Source organism: Colletotrichum phormii, assembly GCF_030913505.1.
Source record: "Colletotrichum phormii strain CBS 102054 chromosome Unknown BDP81scaffold_31, whole genome shotgun sequence".
Classification (NCBI taxonomy): Eukaryota; Fungi; Ascomycota; class Sordariomycetes; order Glomerellales; family Glomerellaceae; genus Colletotrichum; species Colletotrichum phormii.
In genome coordinates this window covers 310,986-322,999 of record NW_026851473.1, presented here as the reverse complement: position 1 = coordinate 322,999, position 12,014 = coordinate 310,986, and the positions used below count along the sequence as shown (strand labels likewise).

Genomic DNA, 12,014 nt, shown 5'->3' with positions numbered 1-12,014 from the left:
GAGAGGGGGCGGAATTTGCGGGGTTCCTCACAGCACAACGATCCAACGAGCGTCTTTGTATGCCAACCTTGAACCTCCACCAACAAATCACGACCCCAGAGCGACCTCTCCTCTCTCTCTCTCTTTGTGTCTCTCCTTCCCGTACCCGTGCTCGTACCGTACTGTACTCTGTACTGTACCTACCTGCGCTGTGCATTATCTACCGCACCCCCAAAAACACCAAACAACAATCTTTAGTCCTCGCCCCGCCTCGACTCGCTTCGCCTCACCTCGCAGGCTCACCTAACCTAACCTAACCTCACCTCACATTGCATTCCCTCGACCTCGACCGCACCCTCCTCACCTTCGATCTCGCCCATCACCAATCACCCCGACTTCGACTCCTCAATACCCGTCTCCATCACGCCTGTTCCGATTCGCCATCAGCGCATTCGGCAATAAACCCCCCCTCCTTCGTCCCTTCTTCCTGCCAAAATGTCGTGGAAGTTGACGAAGAAGCTCAAGGAGACCCATTTGGGTCCCTTGGCCAACACCTTCTCTCGATCCCCGTCCACATCTACCATCACCGACAGCAGCGAAAAGGCTCAGGCCAACATTGCAGGCTCGGCAACCCCCACGAACGAGAACACTATCGGTATGCGATCTCCTCTATGAACTCCCCAATACTCCTTCCGTTTTCATACTAACTGATTACTCCAGCTGCCTCTGAGGCCATGGCGCAAGCACCAGTCGTCAACCCTCCCAAGCCGGGTATTCTCGTCGTCACCCTCCACGAAGGCCACGGATTCTCCCTTCCCGAACAACACAGACAAGCATTTGCCTCGTCACACCAAGGTTCGCTGTCTACAGGCGGTGCCCTCAGCGTCGCCGGCTCCGTGCGTCCTTCTTCTTCACAACGAGGAGCTGTCGGCTCCTTCATCAATGGCGCGGCTCGGCCACAGACATCTGGCGGTGGCTTTACTGGAATCCCTACCAACCATGGTCGCATTTCCGGAAAGTACATGCCCTACGCTCTGCTGGACTTCGACAAGATGCAGGTCTTTGTCAACTCGGTCGAGGGAACACCAGAGAACCCCCTCTGGGCCGGAGGAAACACCCAGTACAAGTTCGATGTGTCTCGTGTGACGGAACTCGTCATTCACTTGTACATGCGCAACCCCCTGGCCCCTCCCGGATCCGGTCGTAGCCAGGATATTTTCCTTGGTGTCGCCCGTATCAACCCCCGTTTCGAGGAGAAGCGCCAGTTCGTCGAGGACCCCAAGCTGAGCAAGAAGGATCGCGAGAAGGCCTTGGCGGATTTCGCCGCCCGCGAGCGCGCCCTCGGCCACAGTGGAGTCGAGTGGGTGGACGTTCAATACGGAACCGGAAAGGTAAAGATCGGTGTCGAGTACGTCGAGAACCGCGCCGGCAAGCTCAAGATTGAAGACTTCGAGCTGCTCAAGGTAGTAGGCAAGGGCAGCTTCGGCAAGGTCATGCAGGTGCGCAAGAAGGACACGAACCGAATCTACGCTCTCAAGACGATCCGCAAAGCCCACATCATCTCCAGATCCGAGGTCGCCCACACCCTCGCCGAGCGTTCGGTGTTGGCGCAGATTAACAACCCCTTCATCGTTCCTCTCAAGTTCACCTTCCAGTCTCCCGAGAAGCTCTACTTCGTCTTGGCCTTTGTCAACGGAGGTGAGCTCTTCCACCACCTGCAGAAGGAGCAAAGATTCGACGTCAACCGCTCGCGCTTCTACACTGCCGAACTTCTGTGCGCCCTCGAGTGTCTCCACGGCTTCAACGTCATCTACCGCGATCTCAAGCCCGAGAACATTCTCCTCGACTACCAGGGACACATTGCCCTGTGCGACTTCGGCCTCTGCAAGTTGGACATGAAGGACGAGGACAGAACCAACACATTCTGCGGTACACCCGAGTACCTGGCGCCGGAGTTGCTCATGGGTCAGGGCTACAACAAGACGGTGGACTGGTGGACGCTTGGTGTCCTCCTGTACGAGATGTTGACGGGACTTCCGCCCTTCTACGATGAGAACACGAACGAGATGTACCGCAAGATTCTCTCGGAGCCTCTGCACTTCCCCGGTCATGACGTTGTGCCTCCCGCGGCCAAGGACCTCTTGACCAAGCTGCTCAACCGCGACCCTAAGGAGCGTCTCGGTGCCAATGGATCGGCCGAGATCAAGGCCCATCCCTTCTTCCATGCCATTGACTGGCGCAAGCTTCTGCAGCGCAAGTACGAGCCTGCGTTCAAGCCCAACGTGGTAAGTACTGATAATGACATTCCCATAAAGACGGATTTTGCTAACATTCGTGTTCTTCTTCAGGTGGACGCCCTCGACACAGCCAACTTCGACCCCGAGTTCACGTCAGAAGCACCTCAGGATTCGTACGTGGAGGGCCCAATGCTCTCGCAGACGATGCAGAACCAATTCCAGGGCTTCAGCTATAACCGACCTATCGCGGGACTGAGCGATGCCGGTGGAAGTGTCAAGGACCCTTCCTTTGTGGGCAGCATCCAGGACAACCGATAAGCGGCTTGCGCTCGACGACTCGACAGACGAGTCAAGCAAGGTTGAAGGATAGAATTGGAGAGACAGGCTCAGCTAAGGAGAAGAGCCGGGGCAGGGCTAGAAAGAAAGCGAAGCATGACATTGTGTGGAGTGGACTTGGTGATTCAGGTTTTAGCTCAAGCTAAGCTTACGACAAAGCGACTCGACAGGGAATTGTTGAGGCTCGTTGTGCGCGTACGCGTGCTCAGCAACAAACAGCTTTGCGTCTTCGTCTTTTTACGGCGTTCTGGAACGGGCATGATGACGCCTTTGGGGAAAAGGAAATGTAGATAGGCACAGATCATTGAGCATACAGACAGACGAATCCGCTCTCAGCATCATTCATGGGCATCTCTGTTTACACAGTACAGCTTTGGCATGATGGTGAAGCCCTGCACTCTCACACCGTGGTGGTAAGCTGTAATACGTAGGCCTCTAAGCTAAGGCACGGGACATTGCGTGTAAGTTGTAACCGCACCCCCGCCTGGGGATTGAGACGGAATCGGGCAGGGACGTCCATGGTGGTGTCTGACAAAAGAGATCGGACGTCGGATCTACCGGGACGGGATGTAGCGGGAGTTAGTCAGCGCAGGGCCCACCATGTCGGAGTGACCGCTTCAAGACCTGTCGTCCCAAGAGTCAATGCTCACGATGTTCTGCGGCCTGCCATGTGCTGCCAAGGTAGGTTGCCCGGGAATAAACTAGTTTAGATATTCTTGGTAACCGCAGAGGGTCGGAGGCCGATTTTATGTGCCCCATGAATAGCCTGAATTGTCCGCCCGGGATAGAATTGCCCCGATGACAGAATATTGCAATGTCCCGGGAAGCAGGTAAAGCTCCAGTCGAAGGGCCGAAAAAAATTAACTTGTCCTCGGGACTTGGATGGTGGGGGTTGGATGGGGGGAAGCTTGCACCTTAGGTTCCATGAGTAATCGGCTGTCGGATATAGCTGATAAGAAAGAGGAGCGTCAATTGGTACGGTTGACTGAGACTGTGGGTGGAAGATGGCGATAGGTGTTAGTGGATGGCTGGTCGAGACGAGGGAAGTGCGAGGTACGGAGCATGGCATCGTGTGTTTAGGTAAGCTTCGTTATGCTTCGTTATGCTTCGGGGCTGTCCCAGCGACGCCGGCGGGGGTGACGGCGGGGCGGGGGTTTTGACGGTGGATGATGACGGAGAAACCTGGACGAGGACCTCACCAATTCACTCAACAAGAGCGACAGGACCCGGTTCCCAGCTCACTTCTCTCGAGGTAAGTCACCGCAGCTCGTGAGAGATATCCGACGGTCTTGACAATATCCGTAAGTGAGTGAGAGCGTGTAGGTATCGTCGTCTCGTGTTCCATTTGTTCTAAAGTGCCGCCCTCCCACGCTGCTTACTCTTTTGCCCTTGCCTCTCTCCCTCCTTTCCCTATCTGCCTTCCAATTCCTTCTTTCCAGAAACAACATTGATACCCCCATCCATCCATCCATCCATTCATTCATCCCCCCTACCATTGCCTTACTGAGCGCCAAGACTAAAGCGTCTTCGTAGCTCTGAATTCACCTGCAGAATCCCGTCTCTCTTCCTTGAGGTACATCAGCAGGCTTAGGTAATTCACCTGGCGTCATTCCCCCCCAAAGGTCAGTGCTTCTGCTCCCCGTCGCTCGGTGCGAATACAGCGTGCCATGCCCCGCGTTCCAGCAGTGTTTTTGTACGCAATTACCCCTCCACGCCAGACATGCCACCTCAAGTTGAGCACTCTCATTGGCTGTTTTTGAGCTTTGCACGCCACACCCATCCAATCCATCCCACTTCCACTTCCACTTCCAGCTCCCACTGTCATAGTCAGTCCACGACAACACACACACCCTACCTAACCTGACTTCTTACACACCCCCTTTTCTTAATTTAGCCTGATCTCTATATACCTTCTCTTGGTCAATTCGATACCCAAGAGGTACATTCCAATCATCACGTCCTGCCAATATACCCAAAGAATCCCATAGCTGACTTTCTCTTTCTCCAAAGATCACGATCCTCCAATCTCTAGCTTCCGTCGACTAAATTTCATACCGCCCAAAATGCCTCAAGCATCCAGCCTTCCCGCCTGGGCCGAGCTCCAGGCTCACCGCGACAACGTCGGCAAGAACTTCGTCCTCAAGGAGGCCTTCTCATCCGACACGGACCGCTTCGCCAAGTTCAGCCGTACCTTCAAGAACTCGGCTTCCGGCACCGACATCCTCTTTGACTTCTCAAAGAACTTCCTTACCGATGAGACCCTCCACCTCCTCGTCAAGCTCGCCGAGCAGGCCGACCTCGAGAAGAAGCGCGATGCCATGTTCGCCGGCGAGAAGATCAACTTCACCGAGAAGCGCGCCGTCTACCACTCCGCCCTCCGCAACGTCGGCGACTGGGACATGAAGGTTGACGGTGTCGACGTCATGGGCAACAAGGGCGGTGTCCGCGAGGTTCTCGAGCACATGAAGGAGTTCTCCGAGCAGGTCCGCAGCGGCGAGTGGAAGGGCTACACCGGCAAGAAGCTCACCACCATTGTCAACGTCGGTATCGGAGGTTCCGATCTGTGAGTGCTTGGCCTGATTCCTCTCCTAACACCGAAAACATACAAGTCCCAGCTTTCTAACATCTCCCGCAGCGGCCCTGTCATGGTCACCGAGGCCCTCAAGCACTACGGTGCCAAGGACCAAACCCTCCACTTCGTCTCCAACATTGACGGCACCCACATGGCTGAGGCCCTCGCCAACTCGGACCCCGAGACCACCCTCTTCCTCATCGCATCCAAGACCTTCACCACCGCAGAGACCACCACCAACGCCAACACGGCCAAGACGTGGTTTCTCGAGAAGACGGACGGCAAGGGCGAGATCGCCAAGCACTTTGTTGCTCTGTCCACCAACGAGGAGGAGGTCACCAAGTTCGGCATCGACGCCAAGAACATGTTCGGCTTCGAGAGCTGGGTTGGCGGTCGCTACTCTGTCTGGAGCGCCATCGGCCTCAGCGTCGCCATCTACGTCGGCTACGACAACTTCCACAAGTTCCTTGCCGGTGCCCACGAGATGGACAAGCACTTCCGCGAGACCCCGCTCAAGGAGAACATCCCCGTCCTGGGAGGTCTCCTGAGCGTCTGGTACTCTGACTTCTTCCAGGCCCAGACCCACCTGGTTGCCCCGTAAGTGTTTCTTGCCCCGAATATTGACAGACTGTTTGATTCTGATTCGTTGCAAATAGCTTCGACCAGTACCTGCACCGCTTCCCCGCCTACCTCCAGCAGCTTTCCATGGAGTCCAACGGCAAGACCATCACCTCTGACGGAACCCCCGCCAAGTACACCACCGGTAAGGACACATTGAAGCCTCGTTCCTTGAGTCTTTGAGGTGCTGCTCAGGCTAACAACCAAAATCAGGACCCATCCTCTTCGGCGAGCCCTGCACCAACGCCCAGCACTCCTTCTTCCAGCTCGTCCACCAGGGCACCAAGCTGATCCCCGCCGACTTCATCCTGGCTGCCAAGAGCCACAACCCCCTTGGCGACGGTGTCCACCAGAAGATGCTTGCCTCCAACTACTTTGCCCAGGCTGAGGCCCTGATGGTCGGCAAGACCGCTGACCAGGTCCGCGCCGAGGGTGCCCCCGAGGAGCTTGTCCCCCACAAGATCTTCCTCGGCAACCGCCCTACCACCAGCATCCTTGTCGGTGGCCACATCGGCCCCGCCGAGCTGGGTGCTCTGATCGTCTACTACGAGCACCTCACCTTCACTGAGGCCGCCATCTGGGACATCAACGCCTTTGACCAGTGGGGTGTTGAGCTGGGCAAAGTCCTGGCCAAGAAGATTCTCAAGGAGCTTGACGAGGCCGGCAACGGTGAGGGTCACGACGCCTCCACTGGCGGTCTGATTGGCGCTTTCAAGAAGTACTCCAACTTGTAATGAATAATGTTCCTCTGTCCTTGGTAGTTTTATAAAATTGGAAAGAGAGGGGGCGTGAAGAGCGGTTCACGTTGCAATGAAGCCAGCAGCATACAAAATTAGAGAAATCTTTTGTCCACACTTGGTCCGCTGCTCTTGTGAAACCCCCTGATACTAATAGTACCGAATTCACTCTTCTGTGTCTAGAAGTGAGGCGATGGGAAGCAACCTCTAATGGGGTGAAGGCGCTACCTAGACTTGCTTTCTTTGTGAAAGGACAAGAAGTATTGGCTATCTCAGACTATCTCCCATGAACATTGCTGTCACAAGAGTGTTGCTTCCCACGTCTACTGGCTTGGGGACCAACCTAGATGGGATCCAACTTTCTCTATTCGGTATTTACTGAGACCTTGGTAGTCCCACTTATGTGCTAATTGTCTTCAACCTTCTGTAACTAGCTGCCAATGAGACATATCCAAGAACTTCATTGCACTAAGGTCATTGACCCCTAGCATTTTGGAAAAGAGCAAAGAAAAGATAGAAGCCTCTTGAAAAGCTGAGCAGCTAGTGCGTGGTCAGTTTGGAAGAAATGGCACATAAGCTTGTCTCTGGCCACTGAGTTCCTCTTTCAACTTGGCTAGCTTGTCTGGACTGCCTGTGAGGTTACTGCGGTCCAATGTATGCAATACGACGAGCTAGATAGTGCGATATTTGAGTTGACGTGTAGAGCTTTAGGCGTGTCCCAACAATGATATTAAACACTGGAGCTCATTTAGGCAGGCTATATTTCAAAGAGCTGTTCAAGCTGTCAGTAGTTGGAAGGGAAAGTGACTGGAAAGCTTGAACAGTATATAGCCCTTATTCTTGAGACTCTGCCTTTTGCCTATCGTACTAACTGTGATGTTGATCCCTTAGGTACCTACTTGTAGGCAAGCTTTGAGATCTGTAATTACAAAGACTGCTATGTTAGGATCCTTGCAAGGACAAAGTATTTAGACTGTAGGGAAAGTTCCTTTTTAGTGTCGTTGTAATAGAATTCCTCATCCTATTTTCAGCTTGTTAAGTAAAAGTCAACCAACCTGCTGTCGTAAATAATGCTCTTTTATTAAGGTACTCTACTTTCATAGAGCGAAGCGCCACCGTCTAAGCCTCAGCTGATCTCTCAAGCCTGTGTCTTCACATTGGGTATAGATACGAGAAGCTTAGAAGATATCTTCTCTTTCGCTTTCTGTTTGCAACGGAGCACTTTGACGGGACTGACTGGACTTTCCGCTAGGAGCTCATCCGAGTGCGCTTGAACGCCGGAAATATATCACAGACTCGAATACCACTCTAAAGGGCTAGTCATGTGTCAGAGCCCTCCCGGATAGGGGCTAGTTAGAGGTAGTAAGGAGTCCAAGCAACAAAGGAGCAGCTCAGATATATATACAGCGCAGGGAGTACACGTCGAGGGAGGAGCAGATTTCAGTAATTCATCATTCTACCCCTAACTGCAGTTGGCCTCTGAGAGCTTCCACCCTGCGTCAACAATCCCAACTTGACATCATGATAGTTTTCAGGCTTTGCTGAATTGTATCATACTCATGGATCACGAGCTTGAAGTCTTCGACGAGGAGCCTGACGCCATGACTTATGCCTGGGAGGCAGGTTGCCAGTGATGAGGAATGACCGCATGGTCGTAAGACTTAATCTTTCTTTTTGTTGTTGGCTACGCCGACATATTGGTGGCAGACTCGACTTACACGCAGGCCACGTACCAGATTCCTTTCCTCAAATCGTTGTCTGCAGACACGGGCCCCTGTGGTGGAGGGATACAGATCAAGCTTGCGGCCGCCTATATATTAAGCCTGTGTTAGGCGTAAAGGCTAATGCTGAGAAGCTGGGAGCCTTGCTGTCCGTGATGTGTCGGCATCAGGGAGATGGATGTGGTTGATGGGTGGCGAACTCTTTTACGCGTACTGTCGGGCCGTCCCAGCAGAACTTGTCGTAGAGTCACAAATGAGGTTGGATGTCGATGGGCTTGATGGTATGGAGTCTCAGAAGAGAAAGCAATCAGCTCAGAGTATTCACGATGATGAATAGAAGAAAGGTTGATGAGTTTCAATGCCACACAGGCCGATTATATATTAAGGCTGTGTTAGGCGTCAAGGCTAATATCTACACAACAGCGTTATGCATGTTGGGACAGAGACAGGTGGTGGCCTCTTGAAGTACCATATCTTGATGCTGCGATTCAGTTTCCGGTTGAGGACCTCGCCCGCGCATAGTACAGCGGCGCTTGAACGGGTCTCAACTCTCTCTTCCCTCGTTGTTGTTTCACTGGTGAATACAGGGCCAGTAGGTAGTAATGAGGAACTGTACCTTACTAACCTGACTGTAGCTTGAGAATAACGGGATATAATGATGCTGTCAAGATTACTTTGTCAATGGCACAAGAAGCGTTACTACAGTTCATCTTGTCGCCAATGACTTCACAAGGCAAAATCGTGGACGGAAAACCGGTCAGTGCAAAGGATGAAAGCTATTTTATATTGCTTGTAACACCAGAAAGCCTTCATAGCAGAGTACGTAGGAAGCATGGAGACAAAACCGCCGCGGTACCATGGTGTGCAGTGCCAGAGCGCATGCTCCGAGAGGACTTCGTTCTCTTCGCCAGGTAGGAGGGTATTCGAAACCTCGGACACGATCTTTCTCAAGCACGGTTGGTTGACGAGATGTAGACCAGGCACTCACTGCTTAACTCACTCTTGGTTGGAGACGTCTGAAGGCGTCATGTGGAGAAAAAAAGGTGAAGTCATGGAGGAAACGCAATCGTCTACGACGGTTATGAGCTGTTGGAACATGCTCTTCAGGATATCGACATGATTTTGATGCCCCAGTATTATGCGGATGTCGAAGACCAGCACATTAGACTCGTGGCACATGGCTAAGTCATCGTCCACAATGCCATGATCATGACTTTCGTTGGCTATTCCACTGGGAGGGATAATAGAGGAAAAGTTGACGACAAGAAAGAGCCTCTTCAGAGACAGATCGTCGATCGCGATTCGGAATTCCGGTGTGACATGATCTGACGAGAACCCGGAATTCCCACGGGATCGTCAGGGAACTTACCTCAATGAAGAAGGACACACTCTCTCCACACCGCTGAGCTGCGATATCAATCACAATGGAGAAATAAACCGCGATCTTCGGGCCTCGAACGTATCGTCTCCTCTTTGAACCGCATTCCCTCATGGGCCGCATCCTCCCACCCTCCGTAGGGGTTTTCACGATGTGGATGGGACCCCATTGAGGTCTCCATCTGGATAGATACTGGATCAACGTTCTACCCAGACAATTCGTAGCGCCTAAGGTAGCCGCTTCTTCACTGCTCATGTATAGACCTCCACAACGGCGTGTGTCGCAGACGCTGGGGTTTATCTAGTCTGGATCCAAAACCTCGAGGATCCATAATTCTGGCTACGGGAGCAGACGGGCAAGGATGGAGCAAGCAACCACAACGACTGTCTCGTCTCCACGGCGGATTCTCCACGAAAAAGGGTGTCTACACAGCATCAGAACCCGCAAAGATTCGTCGGACACACGTTGTATCTCTCTGCCCCACGAAACGCATTTCACTATCTTTGCGGGTACAGATAGCAAGCAGCCCCTCCCATCCCTTCTGGACCTCTCCCCAAAACCAAAAAAGGCGTGCTCCGCTGGTTGGTCTGGGGAGCACGTTCTGCACCGATTGTTCCCCGCAGAGGCGAACCCAGTGTGGAGATGTGCTTTGCTCGACTTCAAGACGTGTCTTCGCATCTGCGTCTGCCCGAAGAGGCACGGGGAGGGCGGTATCGGTGCATGGCACGCATGGCGGGCATGGCTCTGACTAGCGACTTGGCTGGGTCAGCGAAAATGCACCGCGTCTGCGTGTCGCCATTGGTGAGTCGAACCGCTCAGTTCTCATCTTTCTGTCTAGACTCCCGACACGAATTGATCGACAGCGGACTGTCTGTTGGTAGATAGCCCGCCGCCAACCGTTTTCCCGGAATATATCCACTGCGCGTGTTCCTGTAACCGAACCATGAGAGGGTGAGAAATGAGCAGCAAAAGAGGAATTCCGTGGTAAGCCGATGTTGAAGACGGTAGCGAACGAATCTCGGATTGATTGTCTCCGTGTCTTCGCCTACTACCGTGATGGTCCACGGATGCCGTCCCGCCAAGGGTGTCTCGCTCTGCCGCCTAGCCGACCGCCGCCGATGGCCGGCCGCCGTGCCCGTCTGCGGGATTACGCCAACAGGTTGCTGATGTCAGCTTGAGTTTATTTCTTGCAGAAGGCGCTCTAGCCGCGATGCAAAACTCCAGGCACTACCTTACTAAGTGCAGGAAAACGTAGTGGTTTTGGGGGGCAGAATACCCGGACAGCTGGAGGCTGAAAGGTCTCATCCTCACAAGCCAATTTTCATCGCGGTGTTTATGCATCGTTGACCACAAGCTTCATGGGAAAGATGCGTGCCGATTTTTGTGGCATCAGAAAGCCTAGGTATGTCTTAAAATCCCAGCTTATCGGCCGAGGGCAATCAACGTAAAGCAGCTGAATGCAGACACAGAGTGTCTGGCAATTGGATTGATCAAGCGAGAGCCTCGACAGAGATACACCATGGTTGAAACTTTGTGTGGATCGGAGAAAGTCGGCCCCACTTCGGGAACGTGATGCGGTGCTGCCCGGGCGACTTTTTCTGTCTACTTTGGTCAATGTGCATAGTCGACCCCGTGGAGAACCTACATGCCCAAAGTACCGATAGTCAATCCGGAGCTCTTCCTGGGGTAGGAACGAGGAAGTAACCGAGTCAGTCCACATTCGTCTGAGTGGTAAGCGCTGAGGTGCAGTGGGATTTTCCGCCGGGTGAAAGGCAAGTGAGGCCGCCGACGATGGGAGAGTGGTGAGCTATTTCCAGATTGGAGCTGCCTCTGCCGGAAAATATCCCGCTGCCCGGAGAAGAGACATGGCATCGTTGATATCGGGCCGTCCAAGTCAACCTTGCAGTGGATGGTTGCGTTTAGCAACGCGATGGACCTGCGTCTAGGAAATGAAGTTACCGGATAAAGTCTTGATGAATTTCCATGTGCCTGCCTGCACGACAACGACTGAGGTTGCGATGATGGACGCAGCAATGGCTCGAAGGCCTGATCTGCTCCTGAACGGTGGCAAGCCTCGGGACAAAACGTAGCAGACATGAAAGTCGCAGTCAGACAAGCATCAGCACGTGGACCTTTACGAATAGTGTCATCTTGACATGGACTTCCAACGACAATGCGATGCGTGAGATAGGGGTCGATCCAGGTGCATGTGCCCAACCGCCGGAACCGTCCACGGTGACCGCGCCAAACGCGTAGCCCACACCAGTTCCCAGCTCATGGATCGCTTGATCTCTTGTCATCCTCACGTGGAACCGTCCATCCACAACGACCTTCTATTGATCCATCACCACCTTTGGGATCATCTGGGTTGCCCACTAGCGGGCCGTCAACGACTCAAGCATTGCTATGACCACCGTTTATCTTGTGGGATAGACG

General features: G+C 53.3%; 2 protein-coding genes across 2 annotated transcripts; both read left to right on the top strand.

Moving 5' to 3' along the window:
- Positions 1–474: 474 nt before the first annotated feature.
- On the top strand, positions 475–2,534 carry BDP81DRAFT_333030 (kinase-like domain-containing protein; the record flags this gene model as incomplete). Its single annotated transcript, XM_060585640.1, has 3 exons — positions 475–634; positions 700–2,264; positions 2,328–2,534. The coding sequence occupies 3 exons, from the start codon at positions 475–477 to the stop codon at positions 2,532–2,534; spliced, it is 1,932 nt and encodes a 643-aa protein (XP_060439106.1).
- A 2,081-nt stretch (positions 2,535–4,615) lies between these two features.
- Positions 4,616–6,476, top strand: BDP81DRAFT_333010 (phosphoglucose isomerase; the record flags this gene model as incomplete). The annotated part of the gene is made up of 4 exons (XM_060585638.1): positions 4,616–5,115; positions 5,188–5,721; positions 5,781–5,887; positions 5,956–6,476. The coding sequence occupies 4 exons, from the start codon at positions 4,616–4,618 to the stop codon at positions 6,474–6,476; spliced, it is 1,662 nt and encodes a 553-aa protein (XP_060439105.1).
- Between the last annotated feature and the right edge of the window lie 5,538 nt (positions 6,477–12,014).